This window comes from Phoenix dactylifera, chromosome 11 (genome assembly GCF_009389715.1).
Source record: "Phoenix dactylifera cultivar Barhee BC4 chromosome 11, palm_55x_up_171113_PBpolish2nd_filt_p, whole genome shotgun sequence".
NCBI classification, from domain to species: Eukaryota; Viridiplantae; Streptophyta; class Magnoliopsida; order Arecales; family Arecaceae; genus Phoenix; species Phoenix dactylifera.
The window spans coordinates 25687999-25714619 of NC_052402.1; the positions used below are offsets into that span (position 1 = coordinate 25687999).

At 39.5% G+C, this 26621-nt stretch overlaps 1 protein-coding gene across 4 annotated transcripts; it reads left to right on the forward strand.

The window, feature by feature from the left end:
- Nucleotides 1-326: 326 nt before the first annotated feature.
- On the forward strand, nucleotides 327-26387 carry LOC103721094 (peroxisomal membrane protein 13-like). Of its 4 annotated transcripts, none has more exons than XM_039131970.1 (5): nucleotides 327-455; nucleotides 23013-23240; nucleotides 23318-23607; nucleotides 24219-24311; nucleotides 25947-26387. In XM_039131970.1, the coding sequence occupies exons 1-5, from the start codon at nucleotides 431-433 to the stop codon at nucleotides 26172-26174; spliced, it is 864 nt and encodes a 287-aa protein (XP_038987898.1). In that variant the 5' UTR covers nucleotides 327-430; the 3' UTR covers nucleotides 26175-26387. The 4 variants fall into 4 exon arrangements, with proteins under 4 accessions (XP_038987898.1, XP_038987901.1, XP_038987899.1 ...); XM_039131971.1 differs by lacking the exon at nucleotides 327-455 and adding an exon at nucleotides 608-638 and having other exon boundaries at nucleotides 25947-26372; XM_039131972.1 differs by lacking the exon at nucleotides 327-455 and adding an exon at nucleotides 22906-22927 and having other exon boundaries at nucleotides 25947-26372.
- Nucleotides 26388-26621: the final 234 nt, after the last annotated feature.

Here is a 26621-nt window from a genome sequence, read left to right on the forward strand (position 1 = left end):
ACTGAGATAAAAGCATGAGGCAGCTTTTTCCGAACCAAGGATTCAGATTCTCTTGAAACAAAATTTTCTGATCTCTCAACATCAATTTATCATCAATATATGCTAAAAGTTGTTAACAAAAATGTTATATAATCTACTTTTATTATCAAAATAGAAGATGATATAGAATGCTGTATCGGTTCTGTACCACGATGCAAAAATATTCCTAGGAAAGCTCCATAGCATATTATTAGCATCTTGTGTGGATCACGATGCAAATAAAACATATGTTAGGTACTAACATGCATAATAGTATTTGTCGGTTTTTAGCTGGAGGCGGGAGAAGGGGTCGTTCTCTCGGTGGCTTCCAGAGCGAAAGAGAGGCTATATAAGAAAAAGATGGGTGTCAGCAGACGAAGGCGGCGGTAGCTTTACCTTTTGCGAGATTGCCATGGGATCAAATTCCCCATTGCCAGGTTCGAATCCCAAGCAATTCTATCTCTTTCTCTCTCGGTAAATTTGAGCTGGACTTGGGTCTTTCTCTGATCGAAACCCTTAAAGAAGCCTAATTTTTCCTTAGGTATCAGGCAATTTTGGTCTTTCGCAAGTGTAGACATCTTGATTAGAACTATTTCTTCCTCAAATGCTTCAGGAATTTGGTAGATGAATGGTCTTTCTCCTTTTACCTGTTCTTCCAATTCGTATGTATAGATCAGAGTATTTGATTCGTTTCCCTCTTTATGTTTTTTTTTTTTTTTTATTTCCGTCGTTGGGAGGTCTCCTATTTGTGCTTATTGGGTTAAGAGCTTGTTTATTCTGCAAGAATTGCTCGAGTTGATGAAGTCTGATTTGAAACCTTTCGTAGAGATGGATAATTGGATTGGTTCGTATATGTTGAGTGATAGGTGTACATGATTTGGTTAGTATTTTGATACCTTTTCGGATGATCTCGAATTGTCTGTGATCTGATTTTTGTTGTGCTAAATTTAGGCAATCAGATTGAACTGGGTTTAGAATATGTGTGATCTCGATGCACTTAAAATACTCATTATGAGGATGGATATGATTTGTTAACTCATTTTGCCCTTTTTTGACCTTTACAATCAGCTCTTCAATTTCTTTTTGCTGATGCTTTTCTTATGATTGAGCATGCTGTCCTTGTTCTTCTTTGATAACTTTAAAATGACAATAGCAAATTTTTCTTGGATGATAAATTTTTGATTTAGTTTTTTCTGGTTTGAGCATGCCTTCCACTTCTTACATATTGAAACTTGTCATGTGCGACTAGGATACACGTTGGGTTGTAGTTTTAGTAGCCTATTTCTTACCATCAAAAAGGGCTTTGGATACTTCTCAAGTGTGGTTTGGATACATCATGGATACCTTCTAGTATGAGAGGGAGGGATTTTTCCTTTTTCCTTTTCTTGGATGAGCATAACCTCCTAATGATGGATGTTTAACTTAGACTTTGTAACATTGTTATTTATTGAGTATGAACTTTGGTCTATGGATTTGAATAATAACTAATTCTGGAGCTTATTGATGTTGATGTTATTGCACGAAGTGGGACTATGTTATTGTGATAAGTTATTTGCTTTATGGATTATTTTCTATATGTGTAATACATATGTATATATTTATTATATATGTTATATATACATGCATATCAGTATATCTATTGTTGTATCTAGCTTTATGATGTTCTATTTTCTCAACTTTTTGTGATGCTATCCAAGTGTATCATATCATTATCACTTTTCGATTTCCATGCTCTAAAGTGCGCATTTGAAAATTGATACTTATAAGATTTCTCTATATTCTTAAAATTGAGTACAATTTATGGAAAAGAACTGCAAAATCCAATTCAATATCTTCTTATCTTCTATTGTGATCTCCAAGCTACTATTGTCGGAACTCGGAAATTTATGAAAAGACATGTGTAGCCTTGAGTAATTGATGATGAATAAGATAATTAGTTTAGTTAGATTTTATTATATTTTTTGAACTTTTGTTTAGATAATTTTAGAGTAGGTTTTAGAGTCTTGTTCTAACTAGGATAGTCCTACTTTAGGTATTTGTTGGGATGGATAAGTAATAAGTTTTTTTCTGCTGTTTTGATGTTTCTCTAGATAGGGTTCTATGTGATTCTGAATTTTTGATGTTTTTGCATTTTATGAAACATTTTGGATGTCAATGGGGAGGTTGTTGCATGGTTTTCGAGGGTCCTAGTTTACTTTACTCGGAAACAAGTCATGAAAAAGGTTATAAAAGGGCTCTATAGTTGGCCACTAAGGATCGGTTTGGTTGCAAGGAAATTTGCTTGAAAGATCCATATCTTTACATCTGGCTTTTTCATTGTTCGTTACATTAGAAAACCAATAAATTTGGAAATTTTATAATTAGTTTTAGATGGTTTTTTTTTCATAGAAAAATCTTAGTTTTCATTCTCCTTTTCCATGGTTTTCCTTGCAACCAAATATGCCCTAAGGGAACCTCTTGCCCTAGACAACCCAACCACCATGATGGATGGTGCTTTCCAAGCTTTTAAGTTTGGTTGGCAGCTCAAGTGCCTAGATTGGCACCTAGTTGAGTGCTTGGTCACCTATGGGCACCTTTATCTCGAGTAGTTGCCTTGTTCCTTGGCCTATTAAATGCATCAACATTGTTTCCTGTTTCTGATGTAACTCCCAATTGAGATTAGGGATGACACATTGATATCCACAAAGAAGACAGTTCATCAGTGAATAAATTTGAGGGCATAAAGGGAATTGCACTTTCCACAATTGCACCCACTTTAGACTGGGACCTAGTCCCGATCCATATCCAGTCCAGATTGAACCTAAACTCTACCCAACCTGGTTCTACCTAAACCTTTTCCTACCTGATTCTTGGACAGGTAGGATATGGATTCAGACCAGAGCTGAAATGATAGCATCTCTAGACTCACGTTATGACTCTCATATTAGGAAATCGGAAGCAACAAATCCCACTGGCTGGCCGCATAAGTAATCCCCAATTTGAGGTTGATAAGAACTCGCAATCAGAGCAACTAGTATCAGATCTAATGGGGCTGTCCCATAACAACATATACATGCATCCTTTACTTACCATTTTTAACTAACTTAAAAGGCAAGTCCTTTTGACCCCTTAAGTTATTCCTAACAATCTGATCATAAAAAGAAGGAAAATAAACTAACTAAAGGGGCTGGTATTTGGATCATTTGACGCATAGTGAAAGGCAATTAAATCCCTTGTGGCTGCACCAGTCTTCATTGCATCAATCTTCTTTCTAAGTGTTTGAGACTTTGAGTATTTACTTGAAGAGAGAAAGAAAGCATTTAAATATGTTCCAATGGATATTAACTGATGCTAGATCATGTTATGTTGCTTGGGAGAGTTACATGTTTTGAATCACTTGATAGCAAATTTATTATGTAAATAAAACTAAAGTAGTTGAATCAAAGATTTTGTTATTGCATTACTGAAGTAGTTGATGACCTCACTGGTTATCCATATGTTTTGTTTGATCTATTTTTTAATATATATATAATATTATGTATATTATTATATACTATATATATTTACATGTATATAAGTACATATATGACCATTAGATTATATAAGGCTATCTATAATTCAAAATGTATGAATGAGTACAAATTTATTGTTTTTTTAGGGATTTTTAGTCTAGAGTCTTGGCTAGCCACCAAGGCATTTCGCCTGGGCCTTAAGGGGGTCAACACATAAGACTACTTAGGCACTTTCGCAACCTTTGTCTTTTTGAGCCTCTCTTTCTTGGACCATACCATCTCAAATGAGAGGGAAAAATTCTAGAGGCACTGACGGTGTCCAGCCTCTCCTAAGCAAGCCCTTTAGGATGGGCTCCAATATCTAGGGGACAGTCAGATGATAGGATTTGGGCAACTAGGGCTACTATCTCTGGTAAAAAGGTCCTTTGCTCCCCATTGAAGCCAATTGAAAGGCCTTCGTGCACATGAGACTGTTACAACCCCAGTCCCTCCATTCCTTCATGAATGCATATAAGTTTAGGAAGTTTGTAAACTTAAAGTATCAAAACCTTAGGTACATGAACATGGACGGTGAGGAACTGAGATTTCTTCTTCTTTTTCTCCTTTTCTTTTTCCTTTTTTTTGGGGTGGAGGGGCAGGGAGGGGAGGGATGATGCACCTAAGGGTTCAATCCTTATATCACCTATGCAGAATTATTTTTATTTATTTATTTTCAGAACAACAATGAAAGCACTCCAAGTTAAGTTAAACTGACATTAGACACAACTAAGTCAGTTTAGTTTTTTATAATCACGTAAGCATCAATCTATCAATGCCACATAATTAAAATTGAACATGGAATATCGGCACGTGTAATAATTTGAAACCATGCACAAGGAAGTCTGTAAATATCTAAAGCGTAACATCAATATCCAAGGGAAAGTTAGCTAAATCCAAGAGAAAATATTTGTGTTCTGGCACCATTCAAGAGGAATGATTGATTAAAAATCTGACCACAAATCAATCAAGAGAATTGGAACATTTGACTTGAAAGAATAGATAGAAAGTAAGAGCTGTAAGGGAGGAAGGAAAAGGAGGAGGTCACTAATGGGTCGAATCTGTTGTTGACGAGGATGCTTTTGTGGACTTCCACACCTCACAGAGAAAGAGTCAGACAATACATCTTCGCCTTTCTATCCACACACCACAATGCATGATAGCTCGCTGGAGAGAAGCTCAAAGGCCAGCAGCTGCCATGGATAAACAAATCTTGATCAAACTCTGCTTTGTTTTGCCCTAGATCCTCGTAAATAGCCTTTTAGGGTTCCAAATCTATTAGGATACTAATATGGAAAGAAATATGATATGTAGTGTACAAACCAATAAAAAAAAAAGAGGATTGTTGACTGAGAATAAATAGGAAAGGGCAGTCACATTCATATGGATAAAAGAGAGGTGGCAGTGGGCTGTCCATGGGTCGATAGGAGAAGAGACTGGATAGAGATGGGGCCAGCCAGTTTGAGATGATTTAGGAACAGGGCCTGCCAGTCAGTTTTTAAGTGGATTCTCCTCCACTTAATATAAGCCCCTAGTTCTATCTTTCTATTTTATAAAATAAACCAACCTAATCCTATATCTGATGCACTCTTTGTCCCATTATGTTATCATGCTGCATCATCAAGTCATGTATGCTGTCACGTGACATTGTGACTAGCATGTGACTATTTAAATGGGTGTAGTCACCTCGGACACCAGTAGATAAAACAAAGCAACACAAATCCAAAACATGGTTGGTTGATGCACTAAAAGTTGCATTGGAGAAGCTAAAGTAACCTGGAATCTAAATAAATAACTAACAATAGCCTAAAACATGTTTGGTTAACACAACTAAAGTCGCATTAGAGAAGCTAATCTAAATAAATAACTAACAACCACCTAAAACTACAAGTGGGCTTACCAGATGAAAATAAAAGAAAATGACAAACACTTACCAAACTACATCAAGAGGGATGTCTGATGTTCAGGTTTACAACATGGGGCAGCCATGCTCTGCTAAAGTTTCCCTGAACCTAGCCAAATCTGCATCTATCTGCATCAAACCACCCTCACCTATTAGGACCATGACATGATCAAACACATGGATGCAAAAGTAATTCTACAAGCTATTAATATTGGTAATGTCATTTCTGAATCATCAATAAGAATCAATAAAACACCTAGGATTGAGGCTTTTCATAAATTGTCGGTTTCCTTGTTTATTTAACAATTCTAATGTTTGACTTCATCATAGTCACTTGACATGTTCCATATTATATGCAATCATCGCATTCCGGTTTGGCCAAATGCCCTTAGGAATAAGGACATGTGTAATCTAATATGTTAGAGTGAGCTGAATGCTTGATGAAACATCAATATGTTTTTTTTGGTACAACATCATTATGTACTCTGAAAGCAGAATCACAAAATGTTGACCCTTCTAGTGACATTATATATCTATGTGTGAGTGTGAACTGTTACTGCTCAACAGCCATTGGAACGGCCACTTGACTTAGACTAGACATTTGACTATGTCTATGGAAGCGAGTAAAGGTGCACTTGTTCAACTCTCTCATCTATGAATAAAATAACACAAATTCTCCTACCCATAAATGTCTTTTAATCACTTGGTCTTTTGAAGTCATGCAACCTTTGGTCATTCTTAATTGCCATTTATGATTTTTTTTTTTTCTCCTCTTAGATTTTTTGCCCTTAACTTCTTTGTAGCTATGTTTTCTCATTCACAGTAGAGCTAACTTTATCCCTAATATTTTTCTACTTTTTTCCTTTTCCTGTTTGAAGTTGGTGTTTTTTTTTTTCTTCTGGCGGTGGGGGGGCGGGGGGAGGGGGAGAGGAGGTTGACAATTTCACATACCATATTTTTCAGTTCTTTAACCCTTTGCCCATAGTTGGTGAAACTTTTAATGCCTCTTATTTCTCTTGGTATCATTTTCAATCTTTCCCACATTCATCTTGTTCCCTCTCATTGCTCAACATTTTATGGCAGCCTGTGTTGTGGGCTTTATTCTTATTTGATAAAGTTTATCCTCAGTCATAAAGGCATGTTCAATTCCCTCAACATCCCCTAGGCATCCTTCAACTTCATCCATATAGCTCTTATTCTATTAGGTACAGATTTCAACTAACCCTTGATTCTTAGGTAAAGTAGACACAAGATAATATTGTGGTATCTCTTGGCTACCAATTTTGACTGTGACTACTAATGCTGCAGTCTAAGAATTAATCTCATTTTAAAAGCCATTCAGTATTTTACACATTCCTAATTAAATTTGTGTAAAATATTGTCACGCCCCGGATCCGGATCCGTGACACGGCCGTGCTATTGCCGACTACTACCCGCAATAGCACGCAGCCTCATACCTGGGTAATAGGGTAGTCAAACCAACCGAATCTTTTCATATGAAAGCATTCTTAGTACAACATGCTGGTCAGTACCCAAATACAGAGCTTCTACATAGTTTATGTACACAAAAGTATACTTGCTTTACCCCAAAAGAAAGAAGCCCTGATACCAAATTAACGTGTCTCTGGCAGCTATCAGTGGTGAAGATCTGAAAGAAAAGTAAATGAACGGATATGAGCTACACGGCTCAGTAAGTAATCATACATAATCTTACCGGATCGAACATAATGGTAACCATGTTTATGCAGGGTTTGAGAAGCTGACATGCGTATTATCTCACAATTTATCATGGCAAAATATGTATGCTTGGAAAACAAAGCAGTATTTTCAGTCAAACAGAATTTTCATACAATGTATGCTTTGGCGAGGCACGTTCATAAATGTCACAGTCCGCCTTCGCAGGGCACGTGACTATCGGGCCTACATGAGGGGGAAACACGGGGCTCCCCTGCCAGATGTTGGCCGGTTCCGGGGCTTCACGCAAGCGTCCTTCACCCCTCACCGATTTTGCTTCTCCCCAAAAACACATCTGCAGGATTTGGAAGCACCCGCCTCATATACCCAGGCTCTGAAACGAGCCTCATGATCATGCTTCAAATATCATTTTCATAAAGTATGCATATGAAACCGTGCCCCCGGCATGCCGTGGTCATGCTCTTAAATGCTACTGCGAAGTCATTCTTGGCCACTGGCGAGACCGGCTCAGTTATTAGGCGGCCACTGGCGGGGCTGGCTCAGTCATTCTCGGCCACTGGCAAGGCCGGCTCAGTTACATTGGGTCAGTAGCTCTTAAGAGTTCATAAATAATGCTCCGTATAGGTAGTACCTCATAGATGCTACGGCGAATTCTTTAATGGTCACTGGCGGGGCCTGCTCAGTTATTAGTCGGCCACTGGCGGGGCTGGCTCAGTCATTATCGGCCACTGGCAAGGCCGGCTCAGTTGCATTCGGCCCGTAGCATTAGTAGTTCTTAGGTACCCCCTTACAAGCAATATGCCGCTAGAGCAAATCATTATTACTCTTTACACTCATGCTAAGAAAAATCATAACATGGAACTCCATTCATTTTGCATGTATCACAAGAGCTATGAAAACATAATATGTGCACAACTATGAATCATGTGACTGACATGTACCACTCATGTTCATATTTCATAACTCATATCTTAGCATGTAACGTAATCCCAGTATTTTGTAGGCATAACGGAATATAAAACATATATCATCATATCTTGTATAACTAGAGCATGTCAGATACACATATCATTCTTAGCCTACGGTACATGCATAACATGTTAAATTTCATGTATGATCCATAAAGATTAGGGCAGGTTACTTACATTCTTCACTAATCATGCATACAATTCAAATTGTATAAAAAACACTGGTTCATCTTATAAAATGTAATACAGGATCTACGATAAGATTAAGGCAGATTACTTACTTCAATTCGCTTTCCAAATTGCTCAAGTCCAGGTGACAGATCCTTAATCACCTAAATCATGTCATAATAACAATATGTTATTTCCTTTTCTACCTGAAATTTAGCCCAAGCCTAATTCCTCTGTATTGGGGTCTTGGCTGGGCTCATAAGTCTTAATTGGCCTTCCGATTGGCCACTAAGCTTAATTCCCAGCTTAATTGGGTTTAATTTCGGGTTTAGGGTCACTGTGACCCGTTTGGGCCTGAGTCAGGGTTAATCCGGAATCAATTTGGCCCCCAAATTAATTACATTGGCTTGAATTGGGCTTAACGTGTTTCGGATCCGAACCCGATTCCGGTCCGTTAACCCACTCTTTTCTTTTCTCTTCTCATTTTCTTTCTTTTCTTTTCTTTTTCTTTTCTTTTCTTTTTTTTTTTGTTTCTCTTTTTCTTTCTTTTTCTTTTTCTTTTTCTTTTCCTTTTTCTTTCCTTTTCTTCTCTTCTCCTTTTTCTTTTCTTCTCCTTCCCGAAGCTTCCTCTCCTCCCTTCTTCTTTCATCCCGATCTCCCCTTCCTCTTTTCTCCGACGATGGGAGCACGACGAGCGGAAAGGGAGGTCGATGGTCTCCTCCTCACGGGGAGGGGGTCGGACCGCGATCGGCGACGCCCGCAGCCGAGCTCTCGGCTTCTTCGGTCGAGCCCGCGGCCGAGCTCTCGGCTTCCCCGGCCGAGCCCGCACCGGCGACGCTCACGGCCGTACACGGGCAAGTCCCCTCCTCCTCTCCTTTTTCTCTCTCTCCTTGGTTCCGATCGGAAGCCCTAGCCATTTCGGCCGATCCTCCGGTCTTCTTCTTCTCCTCCGGCCGGATCTACGGCCTCTTCCTCCTCTCTCTCTTTCTTTCTTTCTTTCTTTTCTTTGGTCCTTCCCTCCGGCACCACCCCATATTCTCTCTCTCACTCCCAAACCCTCTCTCTTCCTCTCTCCATTCTTCCCCTGTGAAGGAAGAAGGGGGGTTTGGGAGGGCCGAGCCACAGTCGGCGGTGCCATGGCCGAGCTCGCGGCGTCCACAGCCGCGCCTGCGGCTGAGCCCACGGCCGCGCCTGCGGCGGCCCTCTCTTCTCCCACGGGGAAGAGATGCCGGGAGAAGCCGGCGGCACTGCGGGATGCCCGCAGCCGCTCCCCTTGGTCTGCCATAAATCCCCTTCCTCCCTTCTTTCTTTGTTTCTTTGTTGTCTTGCACAAAACAGGGGGAGAGAAGGAAGGGGGCTTACCTGGCTTTTTGCCCTTCCTCTTGGAGCTTCAGGGTTCCTTCGCCTTCGGCTCCAGGGCTTCGGCTCTCTCTCCCGTTCAGTGTTCTTGGGGGTCTGTGACTTGGGGTTGCCGGCAGAGGCTTAATAATTGTTTAGAGGATGAGACCCCCCTCTGAGAGGTCCCATCTGCTCCATTCCTCCCCTCTCCGGGACTGGCCGCCGCCGCCCCCCTGTCTCCGGTGCGCCGGCATCGGCTGCCAGCAGGGGCGAGGGTCACCCTTCCCTGTCGGTCTTATCCCTTCGTTTTTTTTTTTCCTGATAATTATTATAATTATACTGGCTACAGTGAAATTTGGGCCCAAACCCTTAACTGGGCCCATTTCTTATTGGGCCTAGTAGGTTGTGGGCCCGGACATTACATTCTACCCCCCTTAAAATAAATTTCGTCCTCGAAATTTATTTTAAGGTTCAGGCTTTAAAAGTATTCAACCATTGAGTCACCCTCTAGTTCTCGGTTAGTCTCCATCTTAAAATGCTTGCTGATAAGATTTTGGCAAAATCATGGCATCTCAAAACTTGATCCCTTCTATTTATGATATAGGAGTTCTTTTGATCTCTCCCAAAAGAAGACTAATCTTCCAACCTTAGATTTTAAATGCTATGATTCTTGGCCCAAGAAATTAATTGCTCTCGATTAAGTCCACACAACGATCGTAATCGGCTTAACCGAAATAGATGAAGCATCAAATACTTTTCATAATCTATGATCCTCTTTCTTCTTTTAACTTTGCCCATGATTTAATGATCAACCTTTATCCTAGCAAAACCTCAAACCCCTTTCGAAGAGAAAGATTGAAAATGTTATAGCTAGGTGTAGGGGCCATTCCAGGTCTAAGCCCTAAGGAACCATCAATCCGTTAATACTAAATTTAAGATGCTCAAAATCTCCCAGGAGTTGCCAACAATAGAAAAACTCACTGGTGAAATTATATAGCTATCTCCAGATTATTCAGAGAATCAACAACACTTTTCTCCATTAGAATTCTAATTCAAATTTTTCAATAATTCTATTCATCAATACAGTTTCATCATTAGATCTTATCAAAAGAATAAGGTCTAACATTTTCAGATTTGATTCTTTTGGTAGGTGATCTAAATCAAACTTTTCTCTTATACACAAAAATCTACATCTCAATTCTGAATAAGAACTTCGAGTTTCTTTGTCAAAGTATCCACTGCTCTCAATTACCCGATCTATCACAAGATTAGATCATAAACAACTTCAATCCACCCTTGATAGATATTCATCAAAGTCAATTGACAACCTCAATTTCTTTCAATCGAATAAAGGATGGATATTAATTAAAAAATTCAAGCTTCAAATTTAGGAGGGAGAAGGTTCATACCAACGTATTCTAGATCCAAGATCAAAATCGATGATCTATTAATTCATGTCAAAAGATGCTAAGAAGTTTCTTAGCATGACGTAAAACTGGAGAATCTAGGATAGCACAGTGCTATCCAAAAATCAGAACATTCTCCTTTTATTTATCCAGAAAAATCTTACTACACAGGAAAACAGATCAAATCTTTTGTTATTAAAACTTTCCGAATTAAAAGAATAATACTTCTGGCCAACTTAGATTAATAATTCAGATCACTATGTTTTCGCTGCGCATTCTGATCAAATTCCTTTGAATTCACAAATAACTTTTGATCAACATACTATTTGCCTACAAACAAAACTATTTAATTCCTCATCTGTATTTGCATTTCAAATCTTTCCTCCATCTTGATCGAATGTTACTTAGCCAAAACTTCTTTTTACTTTTCCATGAGCGAGTAAAGAAAGGGTATCCCAACATAAGATCCTCTTAAATAAGCGACAACGCTTTAAATGAATTTTACATTTTCAACAACTTCATTTATTGAAAATAAGCCTTCTTTCCTAATAAGAGATTAGCCCTCAAGCCATCTTAGAACATTTTAAGCTCGGAATTATGTAAACTTCTGAAAATTATTCCTTAGTATCCCAATCTCTTATATTAGGTATCCTTAAATTGCATGAACAATAATCTGTCCTATTTTAGCATTGCTAGAAGGTGATTCTCGATCTCACATATCCGTTAAAAGAAAGAGATGCATACTTTTGTCGTAAGATCTTTATTTAAAAATCTTCTTTTGTGCTCCTTCCACTAGACGATGATATGTAAAATTATCATCCATTACTTTCACCTTCCTCATGAAACAATTTAAACTTGCTTCTCAATGATAAACGAAGGCATTTAGTAATTGCTCATCTATTAGAGATGAAACACTTTATTCCAAATCTTAGAAGCAGGGATTGCTAAATACAAACTCCTGAAACATCATGTGCTATTGGGCATGTTCCCATATCAACTCTATTGCTGATTCCACTCGCATTTCCTAATGACCCCATATCATCATCATTCTCTCTTCTTCTTTTTTTTTTTTTGTGTCAAAACATCAACTAATATTCGTTTAATTGATTTATCACAGGATCACAAACTACTGCACTTTATCCATAGTAGAACATTTGAGCCTAAAATATTCTTCAACATTGAAAATTATTCTCAGAATTTACTAAATGACTTCCAATCGAAATATTAATCTTGCATTATAATTTGCAAAGATCTAATATTTCACATTCCAAGTAAACAAAGGAGAAATTCTTAAATCTCATTTCTCAAATATACTTTCTTTCTATATAATAGTTGCCTGCATAATTGTCATACAGATTTTATCCTCGAAGAATATTAAGAAATATCTTTCCTTGTCCAAGCCTTAAACAACTTATGAATAAACCCTATCTTGTCATCAAAATAATTAACTTCAAACTAGAAGTATTATCCACAATACTCAGTATCAAGTTAAACTTTCAAAATCACATATATATTGATACGCACTGTACTTTAATATTCCATAGCTAGTACTCCACTTAACATCAGTCAAAATCTAATTTAATCATAATCCAAAATACAAATTACTCCGTCGAGAAATCTCCAAAATAGCTTTTTCTTATTTTGGCATGGCTCGTTAGCATTCTGATTCAAAACACCAAAATCCTTAGTAGTCTTAAATCTTAAGCTCTAATACCATACCTGTCACAATCATGCCCCTAGAATGGCTTTGTATTAGCCCTAGCTTCTTTCTTTTTGTTGCTCATTATCACCTATCAAAATATTTGTGTCAAGCAATTTTCGTGACTGACCGATGATACGACCAATAAAATCTTTTCTTTCCTTTCCGGTTATGCGGAATCTCACTAAATGAGACTTAACTACCCATTTCCTTATTAAAGCTTAAAATTTTTACTCATGGTTAACCTATTGCTCTGATACCACAAGAAATGTCACGCCCCGGATCCGGATCCGTGACACGGCCGTGCTATTGCCGACTACTACCCGCAATAGCACGCAGCCTCATACCTGGGTAATAGGGTAGTCAAACCAACCGAATCTTTTCATATGAAAGCATTCTTAGTACAACATGCTGGTCAGTACCCAAATACAGAGCTTCTACATAGTTTATGTACACAAAAGTATACTTGCTTTACCCCAGAAGCCCTGATACCAAATTAACGTGTCTCTGGCAGCTATCAGTGGTGAAGATCTGAAAGAAAAGTAAATGAACGGATATGAGCTACAGGGCTCAGTAAGTAATCATACATAATCTTACCGGATCGAACATAATGGTAATCATGTTTATGCAGGGTTTGAGAAGCTGACAAGCGTATTATCTCACAATTTATCATGGCAAAATATGTATGCTTGGAAAACAAAGCAGTATTTTCAGTCAAACAGAATTTTCATACAATGTATGCTTTGGCGAGGCACGTTCATAAATGTCACAGTCCGCCTTCGCAGGGCACGTGACTATCGGGCCTACATGAGGGGGAAACACGGGGCTCCCCTGCCAGATGTTGGCCGGTTCCGGGGCTTCACGCAAGCGTCCTTCACCCCTCACCGATTTTGCTTCTCCCCAAAAACACATCTGCAGGATTTGGAAGCACCCGCCTCATATACCCAGGCTCTGAAACGAGCCTCATGATCATGCTTCAAATATCATTTTCATAAAGTATGCATATGAAACCGTGCCCCCGGCATACCGTGGTCATGCTCTTAAATGCTACTGCGAAGTCATTCTTGGCCACTGGCGGGACCGGCTCAGTTATTAGGCGGCCACTGGCGGGGCTGGCTCAGTCATTCTCGGCCACTGGCAAGGCCGGCTCAGTTACATTGGGTCAGTAGCTCTTAAGAGTTCATAAATAATGCTCCGTATAGGTAGTACCTCATAGATGCTACGGCGAATTCTTTAATGGTCACTGGCGGGGCCTGCTCAGTTATTAGTCGGCCACTGGCGGGGCTGGCTCAGTCATTATCGGCCACTGGCAAGGCCGGCTCAGTTGCATTCGGCCCGTAGCATTAGTAGTTCTTAGGTACCCCCTTACAAGCAATATGCCGCTAGAGCAAATCATTATTACTCTTTACACTCATGCTAAGAAAAATCATAACATGGAACTCCATTCATTTTGCATGTATCACAAGAGCTATGAAAACATAATATGTGCACAACTATGAATCATGTGACTGACATGTACCACTCATGTTCATATTTCATAACTCATATCTTAGCATGTAACGTAATCCCAGTATTTTGTAGGCATAACGGAATATAAAACATATATCATCATATCTTGTATAACTAGAGCATGTCAGATACACATATCATTCTTAGCCTACAGTACATGCATAACATGTTAAATTTCATGTATGATCCATAAAGATTAGGGCAGGTTACTTACATTCTTCACTAATCATGCATACAATTCAAATTGTATAAAAAACACTGGTTCATCTTATAAAATGTAATACAGGATCTATGATAAGATTAAGGCAGATTACTTACTTCAATTCGCTTTCCAAATTGCTCAAGTCCAGGTGACAGATCCTTAATCACCTAAATCATGTCATAATAACAATATGTTATTTCCTTTTCTACCTGAAATTTAGCCCAAGCCTAATTCCTCTGTATTGGGGTCTTGGCTGGGCTCATAAGTCTTAATTGGCCTTCCGATTGGCCACTAAGCTTAATTCCCAGCTTAATTGGGTTTAATTTCGGGTTTAGGGTCACTGTGACCCGTTTGGGCCTGAGTCAGGGTTAATCCGGAATCAATTTGGCCCCCAAATTAATTACATTGGCTTGAATTGGGCTTAACGTGTTTCGGATCCGAACCCGATTCCGGTCCGTTAACCCACTCTTTTCTTTTCTCTTCTCATTTTCTTTCTTTTCTTTTCTTTTTCTTTTCTTTTCTTTTTTTTTTTTTGTTTCTCTTTTTCTTTTCTTTTCTTTTTCTTTTTCTTTTCCTTTTTCTTTCCTTTTCTTCTCTTCTCCTTTTTCTTTTCTTCTCCTTCCCGAAGCTTCCTCTCCTCCCTTCTTCTTTCATCCCGATCTCCCCTTTCTCTTTTCTCCGACGATGGGAGCACGACGAGCGGAAAGGGAGGTCGATGGTCTCCTCCTCACGGGGAGGGGGTCGGACCGCGATCGGCAACGCCCGCAGCCGAGCTCTCGGCTTCTTCGGTCGAGCCCGCGGCCGAGCTCTCGGCTTCCCCGGCCGAGCCCGCACCGGCGACGCTCACGGCCGTACACGGGCAAGTCCCCTCCTCCTCTCCTTTTTCTCTCTCTCCTTGGTTCCGATCGGAAGCCCTAGCCATTTCGGCCGATCCTCCGGTCTTCTTCTTCTCCTCCGGCCGGATCTACGGCCTCTTCCTCCTCTCTCTCTTTCTTTCTTTCTTTCTTTTCTTTGGTCCTTCCCTCCGGCACCACCCCATATTCTCTCTCTCACTCCCAAACCCTCTCTCTTCCTCTCTCCATTCTTCCCCTGTGAAGGAAGAAGGGGGGTTTGGGAGGGCCGAGCCACAGTCGGCGATGCCATGGCCGAGCTCGCGGCGTCCACAGCCGCGCCTGCGGCTGAGCCCACGGCCGCGCCTGCGGCGGCCCTCTCTTCTCCCACGGGGAAGAGATGCCGGGAGAAGCCGGCGGCACTGCGGGATGCCCGCAGCCGCTCCCCTTGGTCTGCCATAAATCCCCTTCCTCCCTTCTTTCTTTGTTTCTTTGTTGTCTTGCACAAAACAGGGGGAGAGAAGGAAGGGGGCTTACCTGGCTTTTTGCCCTTCCTCTTGGAGCTTCAGGGTTCCTTCGCCTTCGGCTCCAGGGCTTCGGCTCTCTCTCCCGTTCAGTGTTCTTGGGGGTCTGTGACTTGGGGTTGCCGGCAGAGGCTTAATAATTGTTTAGAGGATGAGACCCCCCTCTGAGAGGTCCCATCCGCTCCATTCCTCCCCTCTCCGGGACTGGCCGCCGCCGCCCCCCTGTCTCCGGTGCGCCGGCATCGGCTGCCAGCAGGGGTGAGGGTCACCCTTCCCTGTCGGTCTTATCCCTTCGTTTTTTTTTTTTTCCTGATAATTATTATAATTATACTGGCTACAGTGAAATTTGGGCCCAAACCCTTAACTGGGCCCATTTCTTATTGGGCCTAGTAGGTTGTGGGCCCGGACATTACAAATATGATTTTCTAGCCTTAATCAACATGGACTTCAGCATCTTACACAAATAGCTCCTATTGAACCTTTACAAAGCTCAGCCCCATAAACCCTGCTTTTGGTTTACTTCTTATCCATGTAAGACCTTGATAGCTGTTGGTCGGTTTTAGCAATCATTTATCATAATCTTGAATGATAAAAACCAAAAAATTCCTTACCCAATGTGCACGAAAAATAACTATTGAATTCTTATTTTACACTTATTTCTTTCCATAATATTGAGAAAAGAAACTGATGACTGATAAGATTGTAGTTCAATTAAATGGTGACCTGATCTTCCAAATACTCCTATGCTAATTGATTCACCTTTGATGGAGAACTAGTAGTCATCATTAGGAAAATTTTGCCTTTATAATACTTGAGAATTTCCATTCATGAGCTAATTTCTTGCTTGCCTCTGCATATTTGCTGTGTTTACTTCTTGTCATCAAAAGAAAATATTGTACCGTAAGCTTCACATTACTAACTTGACTTTCAGGCCTTGGGGATGTCCATGTATTGGAAAAACTTATTGAAACCCAGGAGACTATTTTGATCATTTTTTTTATTTTAAGGTGTTTATTAATGTATGTGATATTAACTCTCAAATTTTGATCTTACTCTTGAAATCTTTGGCCTTTTGCATGTCATTCTTAGGGATATCCGAGGATACAAGTTAGCTGAATATGAATTTCTGACAATTCTTTGCATTCACTCCTTTCTGGGCCCTTTTTGTTTGATTCATCTTGGCAAGAATAACTTGATGTGGATATGGAACTTGATTTTGTTTTTTGCCAACTTCACATCACATCAAGAAGACCTGAAACTTTTCAATTCCTGCCATTTGCCTTATAACCAAAATTTAGACCTTGATTTGGATCATACCATGCTGTGTAAAGTGTATCCTGTTGCATAGTCGCCGGCACTATATGGACCATGGAGGTATTGGTCTATGTTAGATTATAACTTGGCAATATTGTTGGTCTATATGTATCCTGTTGCATAGTCACCGGCACTTTGGATCCACCTGTTTCATCCAATATTGTTGTAATGTCCGGGCCCACAACCTACTAGGCCCAATAAGAAATAGGCCCAGTTAAGGGTTAGGCCCAAATTTCACTGTAGCCAGCATAATTATTATCAGGAATAAAAAAAAAAAACGAAGGGATAAGACCGACAGGGAGGGGTTACCGCACCCCCTGCTGGCAGCCGATGCCGGCGCGCCGGAGACAAGGGGGGGCGGCGGCCAGTCCCGAAGTATGGAGGAAAGGAGAGGATGGGACCTCTCAGAGGGGGGTTTCATCCTCTAAACAATTATTTAAGCCTCTGCCGGCAACCCCAAGTCACAGACTCCCTAAACTTTGAACGAGAGAGAGAGCCGAAGCCTTGGAGCCGAAGGCAAAGGAGCCTGAAGCTCCAAGAGGAAAGAGGGACTACCAGGGGGAGGTACTGCCCGACTGCAACCGGCCAAGGTAAGGAGCATTAGGGTAGGGTTTAACAGAAGAAAAGAAACCCCTCTGTGGGGTGCTCTCCCCCTCTGTGTCAACAGTGAAACAGAGGGGAGGAGGCCGGCACAGGAGAGGGAGAAAAACCCACAAGCCCCGGGTCGGGCCGGACTCACAGGCCGCGTACTCGACGACCACCCGGGCCGAACCCAACCGGGATCGGCCCGCGAACGAACCAGACACCGCGGCCTTGGCCGCGGGTACCCTGGGGTTCGGGGGGCAACCCGGGCCGCCGGATCTGGCCGGGACGGCAACAGAGGCAGCCACAGGGCCGCCAGCCCCGGCCGGACCACCACCTCTTCTCCGGCAAGGGGTGGTGGTGCCGGAAGGAAGGACCAAGGAAAAGAAAAGAAAAGAAAAGAAAAAGAGAAAGAAAGAGAGAGGAAAAATTAGAATGAACTCACCGGAGGAGATCCAGCCGTAACCCCACCTCCCGGCGCTTCTCCCCTTCTCCGGCATCGCTTCGGAGAAGAGGAAGGGCAGGCCTTCCTTCCGCCGGCCCTCCGGGGGGGAAGCTCCGCCTCGGTCTGTGGATCGGGAGGAGCCTCGCCTCCCCGGCCGCTTGCAAAAGAAGAAAAGGGAGAAGGTGGAGGGTTACGAAAGGGACAAAGGGGCCGGAAACTAGGGTTCGGCGAAAATAAAGAAGAAAGAAAGAAAGACAGAGAGAGGAAGCTTCGGGAAGGAGAAGAAAAGAAGAAGGAGAAGAGAAGAAAAAGGGAAGAAAAAGGGAAAGAAAAAGAAAAAGAAAGAAAGAAAGAAAAAAAAATATAAAAAGAGGGGGTTTAGCCAAATTTGACTAACCTAAGCCCAATTAGACTGGGCAAGTCTAAATCCGAGCTCAATCAGATTGTGCTAAGTCTGGACGAGCCCAAACTGCAAATTGGGTCAAATCCAAACCAAATTAGGCCCAAATTGATTTGGGTCCGAACCCAGTTGAGTGGAGTTAATTCCAGCAGACCCAATTAAACTTGGGATTAAGCCTAATGACCAATTAGAAGGCCAATTAAACCATGTGGACCCAATCTGGTTTTAAATCGAACCCCAAAGGCTTTAAATTGGACTTGGCTAGATCCTTGGATGGGATCCAAGCAAGTAAGTTCATAGTATGATGAACTAAGAGATTTTATAATAAATAAATGGGGAATAATGTAAACCCTATGATGTTGTTTTAGGTGATTAAGGATTTGTCACCTGAACTTGAGCAATTAGGAAAGCGAATTGAGGTAAGTAATCTGTCTTAATCCTATCGTAGATCTTGTATTACGTTTTATAAGATGAACCAGTGTTTTTCATACAATTTGAATTGTATGCATGATTAGTGAAGAATGTAAGTAACCTGTCCTAATCCTGTTATGGATCATGTTATGTTATTAATGTTTCCTAAGCATTTATTTTAAGTATATATGTTTCATACATGATATGTTACAATGCATAAGTAACTTTAATGATCCCAGAAGCTATGGCTATGTATGCAACATGATGATACTGATATTATAATCATGCATGTAAGTTTATAAAATCTTAGCTAGCCCAGAGGCACTATAATGGGCTCAAAGATGCTACTGAGAATGACTGAGCCGCCAGTGGCTGAATAGTAACTGAGCTGCCCCGCTAGTGGCTGAATAGTAACTGAGCTGCCCCGCCAGTGGCTGAATAGTAACTGAGCCTGCCCCGCCAGTGGCTGAATTGGAATTGGGCCTGCCCCGCCAGTGGCTGAATAGTAACTGAGCTTGCCCCGCCAGTGGCTGAATAGTAACTGAGCTGGCCCCGCCAGTGGCCGAGTCTGACTTCGCAGTAGCATCCGAGAGTAAAAGGACCACGGCATGCCGGGGGGGCACGGTTTCATATGCATATAATATGAAAATTTTGTGATTTGCACTACTGCTTTGTTTAAATTGCATACTTATTATGCCAGGATGATTATTAGAAAAACATGCATGTCAGCTTCTCAAAACCCTGATTTACATGTTTAGTCTACTGGTTGATCCGGTAGGATTATGCAGGATTACTTACTGAGCCGTGTAGCTCACATCTGTTTATGTTTCGTTTTCTTTCAGATCCTCACCAGTGATCGCCATCAGATATGTTTTTATTTTGTTACAGAGCTTCGTATTTTTGGAGAAGCTTATATACTTCTGTACATTTGAATAGCATAGAAGTTCTGTATTTTTGGTTTCAAACTTGAAGGTTGTACTGCAAACTTTTAATATATATATATAAGGATGAATCCTTTTTGGCTACCTGTTACCCCTGTATGAGGCTGCGTGCTACTGTGGGCGATAGTCGGCAATAGCACGGCCGTGTCACGGATCCGGATCCGGGGCGTGACAATTGTAGCGTAATGCATCAATATGCTATGAGGCATGGCCATATGGTTCTGTACATAGTTGAGTTCATCTTCCTGATATCAAATTGAATTTGCTTTCTGTTTTTCTTTCTCATATTTCCTCAATCTCTTTGAGCTTCTTATTATTTGTTATTTATAAAGCTAATTCATGCATCTTCTTATGTTGGATGTCTTTGGAGAATTTAATATACACAGAAGCTATATATTAGCAATCAGCTTGCATTTTCAGTAAAGTTTAGGACAATGATTGCCCTGGGTATGAAACATCTTTTGAAACATGTCTACATCATACTAGAAAACAATAAAATAGAACCTTGATGCAAAAGAAGAAAGTCCTAGCATATCATTGCTCACAGTTATGTATTTTCCTTGGGAATGCTTTCTAGGCATTGAATGCGCTGTTGCATACCGATACAGATCCTAATCTTCTCATGAAGATTTGCTGTACTCAGTTTCTTGGCCTTAACAAGATTGCAAAAGAATCAAATTCATTACTAGTTGCTTAATTGCCTGTATTTCTATTGGTTTAATAAGTGAGTATGGCTTGTTTGAGCTTCTGATCTTGTTACTGCAATGTTCATATCTGCATATACAATTTCAATGCAATGCATTGAAGAAAGAAATATAACAAAAGCATTAAAAAAAAAATAAACCAATCTCAAATCCAAAAAGGATATCATGCCGCTCTGGTTATTTTTCAGGTTAGAAAATTTGGATCTCTGTGGACCATTGTATATTGGAAACACTTAAACATTCCAAAACACAGCAATAATGTCTGCCAGACTATGTCAAACCTCGTTCTAGTCAAGATACGAGTTTCTAACATTAGCCTCTTTGAATTGGAACAAAATGCAATACCAAAATTAAACCGATACTGAACCTGCTGTTATCTAACCTGATAATGGGAGAAAAAGGCACCGGAAAGTAGAAAGAATAAAAAACCCCTGAAGCTCTTACTTTGACTAATACATGTTATAGAAAGTAAAAAATATAAAGTAAAAGATAATGTAGCCATATAGTTGTGTTTTAATGATGATATGATCATACTTCTGAATCATCGATGGACTGCACAAAAAGTTCTCATTTTTCTTAGTAACTACTCATTTCCATTGGTACTCAGGCATACCCTATTTAAAAAATTTAGATATGCTCGGCCCAAATGTAATCCATGGTTGGTCATGCAACTCTGTATCTCCCCTCCTACATTGGTACCTCTTTTTTATATCTGATTTTCCTAGCCTTCACACTGATACAGTAGTTACTTAACCAAACCAATATAGTTTTTCCTGTTGCCTTCCATGCATGTAGCCCTACTTGATTGTAGATTCTTTTCATATCTTTCTAGTACACCAATATTTATGGGTATCTTGTTGTACTATAAATCACACAATGTGCACTTCCAACATCTGACATTTCCATCTTTCTGTTATCTCACCCTTCAGGAGTACTGCACTATTTTCCATTTTTGTAATGCATTTAATGCTGTCCATATCTTTACTTTTCTCCGTTGGTTTTTCTTAGTTAATAGGTATTGTTCTCATTATTCTTCTAAGCTTGTTTGAAAACTCACCAAGTTCAAATCCTATACAATTTGCCTTACTAAATTCTTATTCTCACTTATAATTGTAAATGTTTCAAAGTCCTTCAAAGTTTTTTTTTTCTGATTGACTGCCTTTTGGACCTCTGCATTCCCCATCCAAGTTTCTTTTGCCATTCCTTTTAAAAGGACCTCTCTAGATGCATCCAGCCATCTGGTATCTGATTATATTTGGGGATGTTTTCAGGTTTGATTTGATCTCCTTGGGGTACTACCCCATTCTATGTGCTAGTTGTTCTTTCATCTCCATTACTTTGCATTCTGCTCTGTCATCTGTACACAGGTATGACTCTGTCCCTGTTGGTTGGTCAAGCTGATTTATGACAAAATGTGCTATAACTTCCATACACAACTTGGAAATGAAATGAAAAACTAATAATGAATGTGGTTTTCATGGTGCTAAGATGTATTCGACTTTTTTGTGACAAGATGGGGAGAGCAAAGGTTTTAAAACTTGGTTTCTATTGAGCTTATGGAGTAAACATTTTCATCTATTTTGCTCCGAATTTTGGATTTTGATCAAAATAATTAGTGAAAGATTCAAAAATGGGGGCCAAGGTTTAATGAAGCCAACTAAGTAATTATGCACTATTTTTGGAGTACTTTTTGTTACATAGAATCTTCATTACTAAAGTTTCAGTAGATTTAGCTGAAATTACTATTATTTGCTAAATTTCTGACTTGGCTATACTAAGCAGTTGTGAAGTTTTTACTGCATAATTATAAAATATAAACCATTACCATCCAGCCTTGTCCCAACGATAGCTTTGTGGATCCTCATTCTGCAATCATGAAGCTTTCAATGCATTGCAATTTGGAATCTTTTTCTTCATAATTTTGAGTAGAACTTGCAAACATCCTTGAAGTATGTGGTCATTTAACTAAAACCATAAAGATTTAAAAAATTATATCTATTTTTTATGACAAACATGCTTGTTATTGCTTTATTCAGAATTCAGGTATCCTTATTGGTCTCTTTAAGCTATTTATATAGGGGCCTCTGTGGAGGCTGAGACCAGAGGAGAGGCCCCGGACAAGCTAACTCAAAAGGCCCATGTAGGGTCCTGGGCCCTAACTGTTTGTTGGAAGATTTGTGTTGGTTTAATTAGCAAAAACAAACTTTTCTCTATATGATGTGGGTAACCCTGCACGTCTACCCCTTGGGTTGCAAATCCTTGCCCTGCAATAACTGACTCTGCTTGCCCCTCATATTTTCCCTGTCAGTGGGGTTTTCTGATTAAAAATCCACTCTATGCATGGTGATTACTAGAATCCTAACTTTGAAATTTATGACTTAAATAAGTTATAGTTTCTTTTTTTAAAAAAAGGATTCTGCTGCTGCAGGTAATACTCCGCCGCCGAAACCCTGGGATCGAGCTGGGACTTCACCTGGACCTTCACCTTTCAAACCCCAATCTTCCGGTGGAACAAGTGATGTTGTTGAAGCCTCTGGAACTGCAAAACCTGGAGAGATTGTTCCAAATAATGAGAGGAACGCGTTGAACAACAACATTGTTGGGAGACCTCTACCTCCAAGACCTTGGCAGCAGAACCATGGAACCAGTTATGGAGGTAATTGTTAATTTGGACGTGCTCAACCTGATTTTTCTTTCAATGCAGGTAGCTGTGAACTTCCATCTTGATTACAGGATATGGCTCAGATATAAACTATAATTCAGGCTATGGCTCTGGCATTTACAGTTCATATGGGGGACTTGGTGGGTACGGCGGGACTTACAGTAATAATATGTCCTCGGGCTACGGAGGGTTATATGGAAATTCCGGAATGTATCCAGGAAGCATGTATAACAGTGGGTTTGGGGGGTCCATTGGCGGTTACGGGATGGGCATGGGCAGTCCGTATGGCACACCAGATACAAGTAATCCATACGGCCCTCCGTCATCGCCACCAGCCTTTTGGATATCCTTTGTTCGATCGGTAAGATGTTTCTACTTGGAGCAGGCATGGTAACTTGAAATCCATGCTTCCAAAAGTTGTGCTATTTTTTTTCCAAGTTCAATGCATATTCTTTCCCATCCAATCAAAGGAAATTTTCTTTTGATTACTGACGCACACCAACAGGTCAATCAAGTTACCAGGGCTTCCAGCACTGCCTCCGCCTCATTGGGCTGGGCAGTTGTGGGGGAGTGCCGAGCATAGTGGCATTCCATCCTGGGCATAAATCCCAAAAATATGGAACTTTGCTTGGTACTTTCTGTCTTGCTGCTTGTCATTGTTCGCTTAACTACGCTGTTGCAATCATATTATACGAATTAAACATTTGTCGATGGCCTTTACTAGCATTGCATTATTCTGCTGATGCAATAATCTATCTATCTGTCTATTCATTGATCGATCTAGATATGTAGATATTCTGTCATGTTTCTACACATTTTGGTTTTCATTGAGTTAAGACTCCTAGATTCTCTCTTGGTATCTAGTATCTGTACCCAGACTTAAGTCGGTATTTCTAAAGGATGATTGCAGGGTTCCTTTTATTGTCTTGTTCCACCCCCAAACATTGACCTATATCTTGTCACTGATAGCAGATGCAAGGTGTAATCAATTTCTTTGGCCGAATCACAATCCTTATTGTTCAGAACACGCAGGCCTTTCACATGTTCATGTCGGCTCTCCTACAGGTACTCTTTGATTCCTCTATCCTGCTTTAGGCCCTGTTTGGGAGAGCTGTTGGCAGTAGAGCTGTTGGAAGTAGAGCTGTTAGAAGTAGAGCTGTCTAAAGTAGAGCTGTTATAAAAAGCTGTTTGCTGTTTGGTAACTACATTCGTAAAGTGCTGTGGTACTTTATTTTGTGTTTGGTAAACAAACTGAGAAAGTACTTTTGTATGACAAAATTACCATAAAGGACATTGCATAGTATTATACAACAGAACATAATAAAATATAACATAAATTAATACATAAATATACGATATAGTATAATATTATTGTAATATAAAATAATATTATGTTAATATAGCATAATAGTAATATAATTATTAGAGTAAATTAATATTTGGTAATATAACATAATATTAAATTATTTAACATAACATATTAATGTATTATGATATAATGTAATATATATTATATTTATAGTATAATACAATAATAAAAGTATAAAATATTATAATTATTAGTATAAATTAATTTCTCATAATATAACATAATATTAAATTATTTAAAATAGCATATTAATGTATTATAATGTAATGTAATATAATACAATATTTATAGTATAATACAATAATAAAGGTATAAAATATTATAATTATTATTATAAATTAATTTTCCATAATATAACATAATATTAAATTATTTAAAATAACATATTAATGTATTATAATGTAATGTAATATAATATAATATTTATAGTATAATACAATAATAAAGGTATAAAATATTATAATTATTAGTATAAATTAATTTTTCATAATATAACATAATATTAAATTATTTAACATAACATATTAATGTATTATGATATAATATAATATGATATTATATTTATAGTATAATACAAAAATAGAGGTATAAAATATTATAATTATTAGTATAAATTAATTTTCCATAATATAACATAATTTTTAAATTATTTAACATAACATATTAATGTATGATATAATATAATATGATATTATATTTATAGTATAATAAAAAATAAAGGTACAAAATATTATAATTATTAGTATAAAATAATTTTTCCTAATAATTTTTCATAATTTCCCATAAAATAATTTTTCGCGGTCCAGGAGCTCCTCTTCGTGGTCTACGCTCGAGGAGGACCTCAGCGTGGGCCGCGAGGTTGATGATAAAAAAAAAAATAGATTGATTTTGGAAGGTATGGAAAAGGATTAAAAAAATTTTCCTCTAAAATGTGGTTCAAGAGATGCATACAAAAATTGAAAAGAAAAATACTTTTTCTTACAGAAGGGAGTCTGACGGCTAGGGTTCTTGGCTCCAGCAGATTTTTAGGTTTATAAAGGGACAAACTATGTAATTATGTTATTTTAATATGGGCATTTTTGTCAAAAATACAGTTTTCCGAAAAAGCTGAAACAGCTTCCTCCCAAAAGCTCCAAATTGCAGCTTCCTTTCAAAAGCTGTTTTCAGCTTCCCGCAAAAGCAGAAACAGCTTTTTGAAAAATTTACCAAACACAGTTTTTCATCTAAAAGTACTTTTGGAGGACCAGAAAGTGCTTTCTAGCCCTCCAAAAGCTCCCCAAACAGGGCCTTAGTTGTATTTCATTCACTGTTAATGTTATCTTTTCTTGCAGCTCTTTGATCGTTCCGGTTTACTATACGGAGAACTTGCAAGGTTCGTTCTAAGGTTACTAGGGATCAAAACAAGGCCTCGGAAACACCCCCAACTGGTACCTGGTGCATCTGCCGGACCTGATGGGAATGGGCAGCAGTACGTCGAGGGCCCAAAAGCTGCTACTGGGTCTTGGGACAATGCGTGGGGAGGTGATGTTAAGAAAGCCAGTTGCGACGCAGTAAGCTAATGGCTGTGCAATGTTAATCAAAAGCAATTAGTGATGTCAATTTCCAAGAAATGGTCTACCAGGGCAAGAGGAGCAGTGCAGGACGTCTATCGTATGCTTTATATTCGCAACCTTTTTGCAGTTTGTTAGCTCAGGACTAAATTTGCTGTTTGTATTAGAACATTTTTTAAATAATTTTTGGATCAGCGCTGGGTTAAATTTTTGATTGGCCAATTTGGAGTCCTCCGTATCTTGTCAGCTGCCACTACGTGCAGGCGTTACGGTCGGTCAGCAGGGTGATGGTTAATTTGCATCGGAAGCAACCATACAACGGTTGGGTCGGCTGTCCTGCTTACAAGATGCGGTAAGCTTCTGTGCTGAATAAAGTACGCACGGTTACAGAGTTATTTGGGATTCTGCATCTTGCTAAATGAAACCGTGCCTTGCAGTCATTTGGGCAGTTAATAA